General features: G+C 56.1%; 2 protein-coding genes across 3 annotated transcripts in view; one reads left to right on the top strand and one right to left on the bottom strand.

Moving 5' to 3' along the window:
• The window catches only part of DAD1 (defender against cell death 1), a 330,697-nt gene that overhangs the window by 276,339 nt on the left and 38,015 nt on the right, over nucleotides 1-16,343 (bottom strand). The window contains exon 1 of one of the 2 annotated variants that reach the window (XM_050796656.1): nucleotides 1,656-1,659. The exons of the other annotated variant lie outside the window; for it this stretch is intronic. The gene's annotated coding sequence lies outside the window, so the exon portion shown is untranslated. Of the gene's footprint in view, nucleotides 1-1,655; nucleotides 1,660-16,343 lie in introns of those variants that run through there. 2 annotated transcript variants of the gene reach the window in all.
• Nucleotides 379-11,897, top strand: MMP14 (matrix metallopeptidase 14). Its single transcript, XM_050796519.1, has 10 exons — nucleotides 379-802; nucleotides 5,334-5,482; nucleotides 5,749-5,871; nucleotides 6,246-6,553; nucleotides 7,078-7,239; nucleotides 7,544-7,704; nucleotides 8,510-8,648; nucleotides 8,771-8,921; nucleotides 9,393-9,508; nucleotides 9,845-11,897. The coding sequence occupies exons 1-10, from the start codon at nucleotides 695-697 to the stop codon at nucleotides 10,174-10,176; spliced, it is 1,749 nt and encodes a 582-aa protein (XP_050652476.1). The 5' UTR covers nucleotides 379-694; the 3' UTR covers nucleotides 10,177-11,897.

The raw sequence follows: 16,343 nt of genomic DNA, 5'->3' as shown, positions 1-16,343 counted from the left end.
CAGAAGATAACCCCCCAACTATTAGTAAACTGGCCCCTTCTCCCTATGCAGGTCTCATGAGCATAGAGGAAGACCTCACCATCCCACACTTTGAGCTCCTTGTTGCCCATAGCCACGTAGCCCCCAATAATTTCCACCCTGAGGTGAGACAAATGCTGAATACCAGAGGAATCAAGCCACTCAGAATATGCTTATGGGGAGAAAGTCTCCCACATCCCGTCCCCTGGGTCCCCTACAGCCCCCTGCTGTCCACCGTGGCCTCAACCCCTGCAGATGGCAGCCTGCACCACAAAAAGGCAACTTAGCGGGTTGGTTTTTTTTTTTTTTTTTTCCAGTTCTTGGTTGTAATTGGATTCAGGCTAAAACAACCACGTCCCCAACCAGGAAAGGAGGGCACTGGGGCGGGGACGGAGGAGAGGCTGCGGGAAAAGGGAGGGACCAGAGGAGAGAGCGAGAGGGATCCAGACCCCAGTTCGCCGACTAAGCAGAAGAAAGATCAAAAACCGGAAAAGAGGAGAAGAGCAAACAGGCACTTTCAGGAACAATCCCCTTAATTCCAAGCCGACAGCGCTCTAGGAATTAAAGTTCAGTGCTACCGAAGACAAAGGCGCCCCGAGGGAGTGGCGGTGCGACCCCAGGGCGTGGGCCCCGCCGCGGAGCCCACACTGCCCGGCTGACCCGGTGGTCTCGGACCATGTCTCCCGCCCCAAGACCCTCCCGTTGTCTCCTGCTCCCCCTGCTCACGCTCGGCACCGCGCTCGCCTCCCTCGGCTCGACCCAAAGCAGCACCTTCAGTCCCGAAGTAAGTGAGCTCCCCGGCCCTTCCTGGAGTCTCGCCCGCCGGGAGGCGAGCCCGGGGGTCTCCAAGGGGACAGCCTCTATTCGGAGAGGAGGGCTCTTGGGATCTCGGCTGTTCGGGCCTGCAGGACTCCCCCTCCTTTTCTTTTTCCTCTTCGTCTCCAAACTTCCAGATCGATCCAACTTTTGCTCGCTTCCAACCAGCTGCCCCCACCCCCTGCGCCGCCGACTGTCTTTCCCATTCCTTCTTTTTTCCCAGTCCTTGGAAGAACTTTACAACTGGGGCAGACTCCCCCTTCCCCAATTCCCTTGGGCTCTGCGTTCAGCTCTGGAACCGCCTGGTAAACATTTGGACTCCGCTCAAACCCCGCGCTGTCCCGGCTCCTCGTCATGCGCGAGAGTTTGTTTCTTCGACTTTCCAGCTCTCCAGCGCTCTCCCGCCGGCGCGCCCTCCGATGGGCGCTCCGGCCTCCCCGGGCGGCCCAGGCCCACAGCAGACGCGTCTGCGGCCAGATGGGGGTCGAGGGTGGACGGCCGAGCGTCCAGGGCCACAGCCCCCGTCTCCCCGAGAGGACCCCGCTGTCCCCCTACCCGCATCCCTGGCGTCGAGGGTCGCAGCGCCGGCGCGCTGGCCGCGTTTCCGTCCACACAAAGCTCTCCTTGTGAGCCGGGTGATCGGCCGGGTCGCTGCCTTCCCCTGTCCCCACCCGCGTCGGCGCCTTCAGGCCCTTTTTGTTGTTAATTGTTTTTCTGTGTTAATTGCAGGGAGCCAGGGGGCGTCGCTCGGGGAGTGGGGAGAGGGTCTGGCCCGGGGTGCCCTCACATGTCTCGGCTGGCTCGGGCGCCCCCCACCCCCACCCCGGCCCAGACGGTGGCCCACCGGGCCCCAGAGGAAGCTGCGTGGGAGTTGTCTGAGGAGGTTTTTCCTCTCTCTCTCTTATTTTGGGGTGAAGGTGGGAGACGGATTTAATGAGCTTCTTATTTTGGGCCATCTCAACCCACTCAGCCTGGCAAGGGCCTGGGTGCGGTCGGGAGGGGCCAGGAAGGGCCCCAGAAGGGGGATGGGATCTGGGTTTGGCTTCTCCGCCCTGGTCCCACCCCGGAGGAAACTCTTTGGAAAGAATACTCTCTTCTCTCTCTGTCCCTGAAGGGGTCTGGGGCCGACTGGAAAAGTATGGCCCCAGGAATGGGGGTGGAAGACGAAACGTGGAGTGCTCAGACACCAGGGAGAGTAAAAACCTGCCCTAGTGCTGGAGGCTGAGCCTGACTCTCGGGGAGGAGTCGTCCTCTTCCCAGGCCTAGAGTCCTCCTCTGAGACCTGAAAGGGAGCGCCCCTAAGAAAACGAGCCTGGGCATCTGGGGAGCTGCCCACAGCCAACTTCACTGCCTTGCCTTTTTTCCCTCCCCTGCTCTGCTGGGTCCCCCAGGGGAGGGGCGGCAGCCCTGGCTCCGTTTTAAGTGGGTCATGGGCGGTCCCAGTGCCAGAACCACCATTTGCTTCTGGGCCCTGGAAGGGAGGGAGGAGCAGCCCCAGAGGCTAGGATCCAGGGCCTACTGGAGAGCTGGAGGTCCCCCCACCCTCCACTGGACTCCTAAGCCAAGGTGGGAGGTGTTCCGTTGACTTTCTCCTAGGGGATACCTTGCATCTCTCTCATTCACAAAGACAAAGCCAACCAGCTGAGTTCTTTGACCCAACATAGTTGCTTTTTACTCCAGACCAATGTGGAGGGAAGGCTGGGGTGGTGCAGGCCTCATGCAGCTGGGTCCCTCCCACCAGGCCTCCAGAGTCCTGCACCAGCTCCAGGACAGCCCTCTCCTCCCTATGGCCCGTCTGGCGCTGAGCCCTTCCTCCCACCCAGCCGCAGACACAAGAGTCCTCTCTTCTGTGGTTTCGACCTCATAGTCTCTGTGAGGAGAGAAACTTGCCTAGGCCTGGTGGGAGGAGAGGGATGGGGGCACTTCCTTTCCAGGCCTTGCAGCTCTCTTGACTCCAGGGAAGTCTTTCACTTGACTGAGCCTTCATTTTTCTCCGTAGGGTATGGGGTGGAGGTTGTGGGTATGAATATTTAGACCCGCCTAGCTTCTTGAAAGACTCCAGAGGGGATTTCCCCTAGAGCTCCTGGATGTGGATTCTCCCCATCTCTGTGCTGCCCTCCCTTCTGTCGTTCTGCTTTAGGTGAATTCTCTCAGCTTTGCTCTCTGAGGGTTGAGGGGGCCTGGCCTCAGTCCTCCTGCCTTCCAGCATCAGAAGTAGACCAGTCCTGTCCTTTCCCAAGTCCTGAAGCAGCTGCTCCCCAACCAAGGGTCATAAGCCTGGGGTGTATTTATCCTGCAGGTGAGGCTAGGGGCAAAAGACATTTCCTGCATATTTAGGCACAGGCCACAGCAGGCCTCCCCAGGCACTGGCTGTAGCATCAGCCAGAACAGGTCAAGGCAAGCCTGCAGCTCCCTGAGAGCAGCCCGGGACTGGCGTGCCCTGCTTGGCTCCCCTCTGGTATACCAGAGGTTAAATGTCACTCCTTCCTCTACCCCTGAAGAGGGCTCTCAGAGCCTCAGAGCTAGGTGGTGCTAGGGTTGTTCTAGCCAAGACTGTTGGCTGGGAAAAGGCTGGGTTGTTTACGTCTCCGGTTCTAGCTCCCATCAGCCTTGGGGGATCACTTCCCAGAACCATGTTGCAATTCTTGCCCCTGTGGGCTCAGGTCCCCAGTCAGCTGCTCTTGAGTCACCCCCAGTCCCCATGCAAGACTACTGCCCCATCACCAGGGCCTGAGCCAGAGGTGAAGGGCCATGTGGCAGTCCATACTGATGACCTTGGATAGGAGATGCAGCACCCAACAGCAGCCTCCCCCATCTCCCCTCCAAGGTCCCGTCCTGGGCAACCTACAGCCCCTTCCCGAACTCCCTAAGAAAGCAAAACTGGAGCAGGGACTAGAGCGATCTGGGTGGTGTCTTCTCCCCATAAAAGAATCCAAGCATCTTCATATTTCATATATAACTTGGCTTGTTTTACTTTTTTGTTTTGTTTTGTTTTGAGAGAGAGTCTTGCTCTGTCACCCAGGCTGAGTGCAGCGGCGCAATCTTGGCTCACTGCAACCTTGGCCTCCCAGGTTCAGCGATTCTCCTACCTCAGCTTCCTGAGTAGCTGGGATTACAGGTGCCCACCACCATGCGTGGCTGATTTTTGTATTTTTAGTAGAGACAGAGTTTCGCCATGTTGGCTAGGCTGGTCTCAAACCCCTGACCTCAGGTGATCTGACCGCCTCGGCCTCCCAAACTGTTAGGATTACAGGCATCAGCCACCACACCCAGCCTGGCTTGTTTTACTTTGAGGCTTTAAGAAAATACTCCATCGTCGTTACAATAAAGGCTGACTTTCTCCTCAACAGGGCTTTGCAGTGTGTGAACCTTTTAATCAAACACCAAAAACCTAACATTAATTTAAGGCGATATGCCGCCTTTATATTATGACCAATTCACAACATACCTGAAATAAAATACAGTCACCAAGTGTCCTCCACCCCTATCTCCCACTTCCTCTGCTGAGAATCCTTTTTTCTTCTTTTTTTTTTTTTTTTGAGACGGAGTCTCGCTCTGTCACCCAGGCTGGAGTGCAGTGGCGCAATCTCGGCTCACTGCAAGCTCCACCTCCTGGGTTCATGCCATTCTCCTGCCTCAGCTTCCCGAGTAGCTGGGAGTACAGGCGCCTGCCACCACGCCCGGCTAATTTTTTTTTTTGTATTTTTAATAGAGACGGGATTTCATTGTGTAAGCCAGGATGGTCTCCATCTCCTGACCTCATGATCCACCTGCCTTGGCTTCCCAAAGTGCTGGGATTACAGGTGTGAGCCACTGTGCCCGGCCTCTGCTAAGAATCTTAAATAGGCCTTTAGGTTCTAAGCCACAGGTCAGATGCTGCTTGGATAAGGACAGTGACAGGATCCTGGCTCCAGCTGAATCACACCTCTTACCACATCCCAAGTTCCTAGTTTCCCCTTGTAGTGGCCAGCCTTAGCTCTAGCTCTTTTTCTGCCCTCCTTTCTAAAAAGATCTCAGCTGTGAAGGTCCCGGGGACATGGCACTCCCATCCCAGGAGGGCCTCATGTCAAACCCAATAGTAGAGCTCACTCAGCCTGTCAAGACCCCTCCCCACCCATCATGGGCATAGCCCATTCCCAGGTGGAACATGCTATATCTGCAAGAACACTGACATGAAGGAGAAAAGTGCTAGAAGGAATCACAGCTCTGAGAAGACATCTCAGAACTCCATTAAACTACCAAGGCTCTCTCTCATTTTCAAGAGAGCTACAGCCAAAAGCCTGTTTGGGCCCATAGCCCCGAGGGGACAAGCCTTACTGGGGCCTGGACCAGAGATCAGGTCTAGCCTGGGAGTTCCTCCAGACCTGCTGGCGGAGCCAAGCTGGGAACCCACTGCCCTTTCCTCACCAAGCCAAGGCTGTATGCTGGGCATTGTGGGGGAGGTAGAGGCACCCATCGACCAGGTGGGGATGCTCTAAGCCATACCCCTTTCCCTACAGGCCTGGCTACAGCAGTATGGCTACCTGCCTCCCGGGGACCTACGTACCCACACGCAGCGCTCACCCCAGTCACTCTCAGCGGCCATCGCTGCCATGCAGAAGTTTTACGGCTTGCAAGTAACAGGCAAAGCTGATGCAGACACCATGAAGTAAGTGCTAGACCCTGGCAGGAGTTCTGCCTAGCACCCACTGACAATGCCAGAGCCAGAGATGTTCCTACCTGAATGCCTGGCTTGTGCCCCCCCATACCTCATCCCCACATGCTGATCCTGACCCTCTCATGTTCACCCTGACCTCATAACCTTGGCCTTTCCCCACATTGACACACAGCAAGTCTCACCTAACACTGACGCTGGAGACCTTTCTCTTTCATACATTGCACTGACCCCAATCCTCACACCCAAACCCACTCCAGGGCCATGAGGCGCCCCCGATGTGGTGTTCCAGACAAGTTTGGGGCTGAGATCAAGGCCAATGTTCGAAGGAAGCGCTATGCCATCCAGGGTCTCAAATGGCAATATAATGAAATCACTTTCTGGTGAGTCCAGCAGGCAAGCAACCTTTCTCACATCTTGTAATTATTCCCTACCCACTGTGCTTATGCAGAGACTCAGAGACCTCCTGCCCTACTCCCCTCAGTTCCTGGGAAGCATCCCTGGGAGTGGGGAGGAAAATGGCTCTCATCCTGGAAAGAGGTGTAGCCATCAAGGGTGTACCCCAGTGCCAGAGAGCCAAAGCCTGAGGATCCCTTGTTCTTGAGACAGAGGCATCGTGCATGAGGTAGCAGGAAGAGCTGAGTCAGGCAGAGGTGGCTGGGCAGCACAGTCAGAGCTGGGAGAGTGCAGGGAAGGAGAATGTTGCCCCTCGTTATCCTAACACACCCCATCCTCTCCCCACGTGGCTGGACCTCAGCATCCAGAATTACACCCCCAAGGTGGGCGAGTATGCCACATACGAGGCCATTCGCAAGGCATTCCGCGTGTGGGAGAGTGCCACACCACTGCGCTTCCGCGAGGTGCCTTATGCCTACATCCGTGAGGGCCATGAGAAGCAGGCCGACATCATGATCTTCTTTGCCGAGGGCTTCCATGGTGACAGCACGCCCTTCGATGGTGAGGGCGGCTTCCTGGCCCATGCCTACTTCCCAGGCCCCAACATTGGAGGGGACACCCACTTTGACTCTGCCGAGCCTTGGACTGTCGGGAATGAGGATCTGAATGGTGAGCCAAGTATCCCTGGGACTTACTCTGGAAAAAGCCAACAGTCATTTGTAGGGGTGATTCCCCTCCCTCCTTCCAAAATCTCGGGGCTAGAAGGGACCACAAAGACCTTCTGGTCTAACTGCTGACAAAAGCAGGAGTCCTGTTTGAGCTATTTACATCTGGTCCCTCCTCTCACCCACTGACTGGCTTTCCAGTCAAAGACTTCAAAGCATCCTTATCACCCACTTTTCCAAATTGATGTCATGTCTAGCTCCTGGGAGAAACGGGACTAGAGAGGGCCTTGGCTTCCCTTAACACAGGTCTTTCTGGGATGGGGGTCCTGCTTCCAAGCACTGTCTCACCTCCACCCAGAGGAGCTTTGCTTAAATGCCAGATTAAAAAGCTGGACCTCAGAATTTGGTCACTTTGGATTGAAAACATGGGCAGCAGGCTTGGGGGTGAAACCAAAGCTGCTGGTGGGGAAGCAGGGAGGCTGAGGGAAGGGACTCAGGCTGCTATCATCACTGTCCCCATCCTTCCAGGAAATGACATCTTCCTGGTGGCTGTGCACGAGCTGGGCCATGCCCTGGGGCTCGAGCATTCCAGTGACCCCTCGGCCATCATGGCACCGTTTTACCAGTGGATGGACACAGAGAACTTTGTGCTGCCTGATGATGACCGCCGGGGCATCCAGCAACTTTATGGTGAGTAATCTACACCCACGCCTGCTCCCTCCTCTGCTCCTTCCTCTGCTCCTTGTCCCCTCCTGGTCTACGCATTTCCCCTGTTTCATGCCGTGCAGTGTCTGCACCGCCTCCTGCCAACCCGACGTTGCCTCTATCAGCTCCACTTTGGAGCCCACCTTTTCTGTCGCCTCCCAGTTGGTTGCTTCAGCCTCCCCTAGAAGCCCATCCACACCTTTCCAAGGGTACTGTCTGCCCATCTGTCTGTCCTTCCCTCCCCTCTCTCCTCCTAAGTCTGAAATGCCCCTCGTGTTTTCTGCCCCAGGGAGTGAGTCAGGGTTCCCCACCAAGATGCCCCCTCAACCCAGGACTACCTCCCGGCCTTCTGTTCCTGATAAGCCCAAAAACCCCACCTACGGACCCAACATCTGTGATGGGAACTTTGACACCGTGGCCATGCTCCGAGGGGAGATGTTTGTCTTCAAGGTGAGAAGAAGAGGTGGGCTGGTTTGGAAGACAAAAGGGTTCTATGGGTCGGGCGTGGTGGCTCATGCCTGTAATCCTAGAACTTTGAGAGGCCAAGGCAGGCGGATCTCCTGAGGTCGGGAGTTCGAGACCAGGCTGGTCAACATAGTGAAACCCCATCTCTACTAAAACTACAAAAAATTTGCTGAGTGTGGTGATGGGTGCCTGTAATCCCAGCTACTTGGGAGGCTAAGGCAGGAGAATCGTGCGAACCTGGGAGGCAGAGGTTGCAGAGAGCCGAGATAGGGCCATTGCACTCCAGCCTGGACAACAGTGCGAGACTCCATCTCAAAAGAAAAGGAGGGGGGCTCTGTGGTAGGGCAGCTGGGTGGAAGTGACAACAGCTGGCCTGAAAACTAAAATTGAGGAACAAAAAGCAGTAGGGTGGCCGGGCGCGGTGGCTCAAGCCTGTAATCCCAGCACTTTGGGAGGCCGAGACGGGCGGATCACAAGGTCAGGAGATCGAGACCATCCTGGCTAACATGGCGAAACCCCGTCTCTACTAAAAACACAAAAAATTAGCCGGGCGAGGTGGCGGTGCCTGTAGTCCCGGCTACTCGGGAGGCTGAGGCAGGAGAATGGCGGGAACCCGGGAGGCGGAGCTTGCAGTGAGCTGAGATCTGGCCACTGCACTCCAGCCTGGGCGACAGAGCGAGACTCCGTCTCAAAAAAAAAAAACAAAAAGCAGTAGGGGAGCTTTGGGGACTGAGCCAGAGATCTAGGCCGCAAGACGTAATGGACTCTTCCTGCATTGACTGACTTCCAGGAGCGCTGGTTCTGGCGGGTGAGGAACAACCAAGTGATGGATGGATACCCAATGCCCATTGGCCAGTTCTGGCGGGGCCTGCCTGCGTCCATCAACACTGCCTATGAGAGGAAGGATGGCAAATTTGTATTCTTCAAAGGTAACCAGGCACACTCCACTTTAGTTTTTGGGAGTGAGGAAGGTCTCCCTAGAGGAGCTGATTTCCTCTAAAGTCCCTAGAGCCTACGTTGAACCCAGATGCTGCCCTCCTGTCCTCCCCAGGAGACAAGCATTGGGTGTTTGATGAGGCGTCCCTGGAACCTGGCTACCCCAAGCACATTAAGGAGCTGGGCCGAGGGCTGCCTACCGACAAGATTGATGCTGCTCTCTTCTGGATGCCCAATGGAAAGACCTACTTCTTCCGTGGAAACAAGTAAGACCTCAACCCCTTAGCCCCAGGCCTTCCTCAGAAACCACCACTACCCCAAATTCCCTCAGTTCTGGAGAAAGACGCACTTTACCCCCAAGATGCTTCCTTGGAGAAGGAGCTGGCTGAGCCTCTGCTGTTGCCTAGAAATGGGCAGCCTCCTTTGGGCACCGTGTGAGTGGGATGTGACCGGGTCATTTCAGACCTGGTCATTTGGCACCTCCTGCCTCCAGCACTGTGCCTCCGCCCCAGCAGCCAGGCACTGTCATTAGGGCTGCTAGTGGCTCCTTGCAGCCTGGACCCTCCCTTCCACCCCCACCTTCCGCTGCTTTCAGCAGCAGGCCCTCATTACTCAAAACCCCTGTCCCCACCCTGTCCGCAGCTATCCTTTGCCCACTGGTGGATTCGATCTGGGTCTTGCTGCCCTCTGAGGACATGCCCAGTGTCTGCCACTGCCCTTCCTTTCCCCTTCCCCAGGTACTACCGTTTCAACGAGGAGCTCAGGGCAGTGGATAGCGAGTACCCCAAGAACATCAAAGTCTGGGAAGGGATCCCTGAGTCTCCCAGAGGGTCATTCATGGGCAGCGATGAAGGTGAGAGGGGCAAGGGAAGGTGTCGCTGAGAGAAGGATGGGAATAGGGAGTTGAGGAAGAGTGGGAGGGAAGCCTGAGGGAGTGCTGTGTGGGAAACAATGGCGATGATAATACCACACACCAGGCGCTGGGCTAGGTGCTTCCACATGTGGTACCCATTCATCCCCACCACCTTCCAACCCGGTCCTATCGGCACCCCCATTTTACAGCTGAGGAAGCTGATGCTCAGGAAGGTGGAGGGGAACTCAGCTGCCCTCACATTAACAGAGCTTCCCACGCTCCTCTCCTCTCTTTGGGTCTTCCCTTCCTTACCACCTTCTGATTCACCCCCTGCAGTCTTCACTTACTTCTACAAGGGGAACAAATACTGGAAATTCAACAACCAGAAGCTGAAGGTAGAACCGGGCTACCCCAAGTCAGCCCTGCGGGACTGGATGGGCTGCCCATCGGGAGGCCGGCCGGATGAGGGGACTGAGGAGGAGACGGAGGTGATCATCATTGAGGTGGACGAGGAGGGCGGCGGGGCGGTGAGCGCGGCTGCCGTGGTACTGCCCGTGCTGCTGCTGCTCCTGGTGCTGGCGGTGGGCCTTGCAGTCTTCTTCTTCAGACGCCATGGGACCCCCAGGCGACTGCTCTACTGCCAGCGTTCCCTGCTGGACAAGGTCTGACGCCCACCGCCGGCCCGCCCACTCCTACCACAAGGACTTGGCCTCTGAAGGCCAGTGGCAGCAGGTGGTGGTGGGTGGGCTGCCCCCACCGTCCCGAGCCCCCTCCCCACAGCCTCCTTGCTTCTCTTTGTCCCCTGGCTGGCCTCCCTCACCCTGACCACCTCCCTCCCCGCTGCCCCGGCATTGCATCTTCCCTAGATGGCTCCCATGAGGGCTGACTGGGAGGGTGGCCCTTCCCAGCCTCTGCCCCTCAGCGGAACCCTGTAGTTTTGTGTCTGTCCAGCCCCATCTGAATGTGTTGGGGGCTCTGCACTTGAAGGCAGGACCCTCAGACCTCGCTGGTAAAGGTCAAATGGGGTCATCTGCTCCTTTTCCATCCCCTGACATACCTTAACCTCTGAACTCTGACCTCAGGAGGCTCTGGGCACTCCAGCCCTGAAAGCCCCAGGTGTACCCAATTGGCAGCCTCTCACTACTCTTTCTGGCTAAAAGGAATCTAATCTTGTTGGGGGTAGAGACCCTGAGACAGTGTGCGGGGGTGGGGACTGCCCAGCCACCCTAAGACCTTGGGAGGAAAACTCAGAGAGGGTCTTCCTTGCTTAGTCAGTCAAGTTCCTCGGAGATCTGCCTCTGCCTCACCTACCCCAGGGAACTTCCAAGGAAGGAGCCTGAGCCGTTGGGGACTAAAGGGACAGAAGAAACCCTTAGCAGCCCTATGCCTCTCGAATGTTAGCCTTGGATGGGGCTTTCACAGTTAGAAAAGCTGAAACCAGGGGTGCAGCTGTCAGGTAGAGTGGGGCCAGCGGGAGAGGCCCGGGTCAGAGCCCTGGGGGTGAGCCTGAAGGCCACAGAGAAAGAACCTTGCCCAAACTCAGGCAGCTGGGGCTGAGGCCCGAAGGCAGAGCAGCCAGAGAGGGCAGGATGGGCCCAAAAAGGAAAATGAGGACGTGCAGCAGCATTGGAAGGCTGGGGCCGGGCAGGCCAGGCCAAGCAGGGGCCACAGGGTGGGCTGTGGAGCTCTCAGGAAGGGCCCTGAGGAAGGCACACTTGCTCCTTCTGGTCCCTGTCCTTGCTGCCCAGGCAGCATGGAGGGGAAGGGTGGGGCAGCCCAGAGAAAGGAGCAGAGAAGGCACACAAACGAGGAATGAGGGGCTTCATGAGAGGCCACAGGGCCTGGCTGGCCGCGCTGTCCCGGCCTGCTCACCACCTCAGTGAGGGGCAGGAGCTGGGGCTCGCTTAGGCTGGGCCCACGCTTCCCTGGTGCCAGCACCCCTCAAGCCTGTCTCACCAGTGGCCTGCCCTCTCACAGCCCCACCCACCCAGCCCACCCATTGAAGTCTCCTTGGGCCACCAAAGGTGGTGGCCATGGTACCGGGGACTTGGGAGAGTGAGACCCAGTGGAGGGAGCAAGAGGAGAGGGATGTCAGGGGGGGTGGGGCACAGGGTGGGGGAAATGGGGTGAACGGTGCTGGCAGTTCGGCTAGATTTCTGTCTTGTTCGTTTTTTTGTTTTGTTTAATGTATATTTTTATTATAATTATTATATATGAATTCCATTCAAATCGTTTCTTTTTGTTAACAAGGGGCATGGGGAGGGGTGGGGGTGGGGGGGCAGAGGCGTCTGACCCCAGGAACCTGCAGGGCGGGGCTGGGTCGGTGCCCTCTAAGGACAATTTTGACCTTGTTCAACCTTCCACAAAGAATAAATTGTGTTTCACATTCCTTGTGTGGCTGAGCTCTGTAGAGGGTGATGGGCTGTGGGTGAAAGGAGCTGGATGAGGCAAGGGCACGCGTCATGAGCAGCGTTTTCCATGAGGTGGGGCTTTGGCATTTTTCATAAAGTAGTATGTTTATTCTTAGTGGACTAAAGGGATTCAGGGGCCAGAGTTGGGGAGCAGGGCATACCCATAGGGGGCAGTGGGGTGACTGATAGAGCTCAGCTGCTCTCCCACCACCTGGCTTAAAAGGCTGCCTTGAGCCCCAAGGCTCAGAGACAAGAGGAAGTGGTCAAGCTGAGGCCACTTGGAAAATCTTCCTAAATTGCATTACCCTGTCCTGTGACCCACCCGCAGACCCTCCGTTTCCTCATGCGTCTCTTCCAGAGGCAGGGGGAGTCCCATGATCATATTCAGCCTTGGGCTCACTGGCATGTCCTTCCCAGCCCTCAGGACCTAAGAGGTCTCTTCCAGGCCTGGGGCTCTGCTGCTGAGACAGAAGGAAACAAGGGAGAAAGAGAGATAGGTGTTGCTGCTGGGCCTATTAGGAGCAGCCTGTCTCTCTGCTGAGACAGAAGGAAACAAGGGAGAAAGAGAGATAGGTGTTGCTGCTGGGCCTATTAGGAGCAGCCTATCTCTGGCCAAACAGAGATCTCATCCTAATTGTCCGGAAGAACCAGGATGGTCAGGTTGGAAGGGCAGAATAACAAGGCTTTGCTTCCTCTTTCCTTAGAAACTCCTGCCCCAGACAGGGTTCCCAGGCTATCCACCCACCCTTCCTCTGAAACCAGCCTGGAGGGAGGAATCAGCCCAGTGCTGAGTCAGCTCAGCTGGAGGAGAGCAGCCCCTTTTTTTCACCCCCCTTCCCTTCCTGCCTCCACCCAGCCCACCCTGGGCTCCAGCCCAGACTCCCTCCACCGCCTGCCTTGCAGAGTCCTGGCCCCATCATGCCAGTCAGTCTATCCAGCTGCTATTCAGGGCTGGTTAGTGTGATTGCTTTGGCAGAAGGGGTACCCCACCTTCCTGTCTGCCAGGAACCCTGACCCTACGCCTGGCCTCCTGCACCTCCCCTGCCAACAGCTGTTTGGCAGAGTCTGTGTGTCTCGGTGGAATTGGACACCACCTCCGAACCACCCTTACCAGAGGGGATGGGGACCTTGACAAGGTGGCAGGGGAAGTCAGGGGCATCTGAGGGTGGTAGGGTCTGTGCGGGTGGCAAGGAACTCAAAGATGAGCTCATGGCCCCTTTGTGTTTTTGTGGTCCACATCTGGAGGCAATTACAGATGTTATCCAGTGGGAGTTTTGCAAAACACAGCTGGAGCCAGTGGAGGAGCCTGGGGAGGGGGGACTGCCAGAGAGAAGAGGAGGGGGAGCCTAGGGCTCCCGCGCTGGAGTGCGGTTTCCCCATCACGAGGAAATTGTTTGGCCCTGATTCTGGAATCACAAGATGCTCTCTGGAGCCAAGGGGGAGAGATGGGAATGGAGGACCAGAGACAAAGGGGGAAGAGGTAGAAGATGGGCTTATAAAACCCCCCACTGCTAAATTTGACTGGTTTAAAAAAAACAAAAAACAAAAATTAAAACAAGCAGAGAGAACTTCAGGGTGGAGACGCAGGGTCCCGTGCTTCTGACGTGCCTGGGCCTGCCTGATCCACCCCAGTGAGGCTGCCCAGGGACCCTGGGAGGTGCCTTAGTGATCACAAGGTCCCACTGAGTGAACCTCCAGGTCAGGCTGGGGTGAGGGGAGAGCAGAGGGCCCTGTGGCTTCCAAAAGACCTGCAAACTCTGCTTTCACTGGCCCTACCCCGATTTGTCCGTTGGGCCTGACCCAGTTTCTATGGTTCCAAGTTCCTTTATTCGAAAGCAGCACATGTGAGTTGGAGCAGCCAGGAGGGAGCCAAGGGGAATCTTCAAGGAGGTTTGGGCAGAACCCAGGAAAGTTGGTGCTAAGGAGACGCTGGACTGGGGGCAAGGGCTGAAGAGGAGCAGCACTCTGCCCACGACTGCACCCCACACATTTGGAGGGGGGCCACGGACTCCCTTGTCATCACCTCCCTTTCTCCAGGGCTCCTGGCACCAGCTGGGCCCATGACTGCAGGGCTGCCAGCCAGGCTCTGGGTCAGTGGGAAGGGAAGGGAAGATCTAAGAGGAGCTGGGTCCTCTAGAGGAGGGAGGACTGTGCAGAGAGACACCCCCACACCCCTCCAGACCCCAAAGCACAATCTGGCTAGCTCTGCTGGTCCTTCACTGTCCCTCCCCCAGGGCCCCTTCTCCCCACTATCTGACAGATTTTCCAGTGGTCTCTTTCCCCTCTGTATCCCTCCTTCCCTTCCAGCAATGGTGAAACTAACATTTGCTGAGCTCCTTACAACACACAATGACACAGGCACTAACATTGTCCCCGTTTTACAAATAAGGGAACTGAGACCCAGAAAGATAAATGACTTGATCAAGGTCACAGGTTGTTAGTCCAAATTTAAAACCCAGATCTTTCCAATTTACTTATTTATGTTTCTATACTGGCAGATCCTGGCAATCTCTTGGTGTCTCTCCCAGCATGGACCCTGGGTAGCTGGGCGTCTTCACGGCAGTGTGTGTTCTGGGGATCTGTCAACACATATATATTTGCTTATTGTGTTTTTTTTTGTTGTTGTTGTTGTTGTTGTTTTGAGACGGAGTTTCACTCTTGTTGCCCAGGTTGGAGTGCAATGGCGCAATCTCGGCTCACTGCAACCTCTGCCTCCCAGGTTCAAGTGATTCTCCTGCCTCAGCCTCCCAAGTAGCTGGGATTACAGGCATGCGCCACCACACCCAGCTAATTTTGTATTTTTAGTAGAGACGGGGTTTCTCCATGTTGGTCAGGCTGGTCTCAAACTCCCAACCTCAGGCCGCCCACCTCGGCCTCCCAAAGTGTTGGGATTACAGGCGTGAGCCACCATGCCCAGCTGTATTTGCTTATTGTGCAGCAATATTATGGGGGGTAGGAGTGCAGAGGGAAAAGGATCCCACTTTGCCAGCCCATTGCCTCCCTTCTTGAGAGAAGGAAGGTGGCACCAAGACTCAGAAGCCAAAGGGATGGAATGAGACAATGGCAGCAGCTAAGGGAAGGGTGGGATTGGTGAATGTTTGTGTTCGAGGGCATCGGGGGAGGGCGGAGGGCTTCAGCGGTGGTACCCATTCCCAAAGGCCCCAAGGAAACCCCAGCCAAGACTGCTCCATCGTCCTGCGGTTCCTGTACCCGTTTCCTACCTACCATCCCAAATCTGAACACACTTCTTTTAAAAGCTCAAGTCTGCACACCTAGCCCCAGCCTTGGGGGTTTCTGCCCTCTTCGCTCAGTCTTGTGAAAGTAGGGAGACCAGAGGCCGCCTGCAAGGGGCTGGGCAGCCAGGGCCTGGAAGCGAGGCAGGCCTGACTGGCCAGAAGCCACCTTCCAAATGAGCTCACACACATATTTTCCACCCTGGCCCAGGGCCGATGGCTCAGCTTCTTCCAGGCCAGCCTTCCCCAGCCAGGCCCAGCCCCCTCTGTCCTACCCTGCCACCAGTCCTGGCCCTAGGGGCTCCAAAGCAAGATCACTGGTAGCCCTCTGGCCAGGGCAGTCACTGGCATCCCCAAGGAGCAGCTTCCTCTGCCTCCATGCTGAGGCCATTTGCCCCCAGAGTCCCGTATTCCTTTGTGACTTAGAGAAGAAGGAGACCAGCTCCCTGCCTCCAAAGACCCACACCTGGGTAGGGAGGGATGTTAGAGGTGACAGAAGAGGCAGTGGAAGTAGTGAATGGGCGGAAGGGCTTCCTTTGAGTGCCCGAAGTAGCTCATTGACTCAGGGACCAGCCAGGTCTGGGAGCTGCCTCATCACGGGTTACATCCTGCTCACTCACTCAATTTCCTGCTAGGGGCACTTCTCTGACTTGGAGCAGGATGGGGTCTGGGTGAGGCAAGGCCAGGCTGACCACAAAGCTGAGAAAAAACACTGGCGTGTCAGAAAGCCTAGTGAATTCATACACATGCAACAGGCTCCATTTCACTTTGGTTTGTCAAAGATATCACTCATTGCCCAGCTTCCAGACATGTAGCACCAGGCCAGAGAGCAGGATCAATTCCCCAAAACGCTCTCTCACCTGCTCAGCACCTCACTCTGTGCTAGGAGTATGGCTGCCCTGACTGTATTTACTGGATCCAGTTATGTCCCCTGGAGTTCTGTGAGTTAGTATATTCAGACATGGTAGACAACTCTTCCCATTCTGGAGTCCAAGGTGATGGCCACTGTGAGTAGATCACACCATGTTGATCTCTCATACCAGGTGATGGTATAGTTCTGTCAAGGAATTACTATAATTTATAATACCAACCCTATCACAGCCACTGGAAAACAGGTTCTAGCCTCAATTTTCTTTCAAAAGGGTAAAATAGTGCTAGACACACAGGAGGCACTCAATAAAAGTTTGTTGA

This window comes from Macaca thibetana, chromosome 7 (genome assembly GCF_024542745.1).
Source record: "Macaca thibetana thibetana isolate TM-01 chromosome 7, ASM2454274v1, whole genome shotgun sequence".
NCBI classification, from domain to species: domain Eukaryota; kingdom Metazoa; phylum Chordata; class Mammalia; order Primates; family Cercopithecidae; genus Macaca; species Macaca thibetana.
Note: the sequence above shows the minus strand (reverse complement) of the source record. Positions and strands in the feature narration are given on the sequence as shown.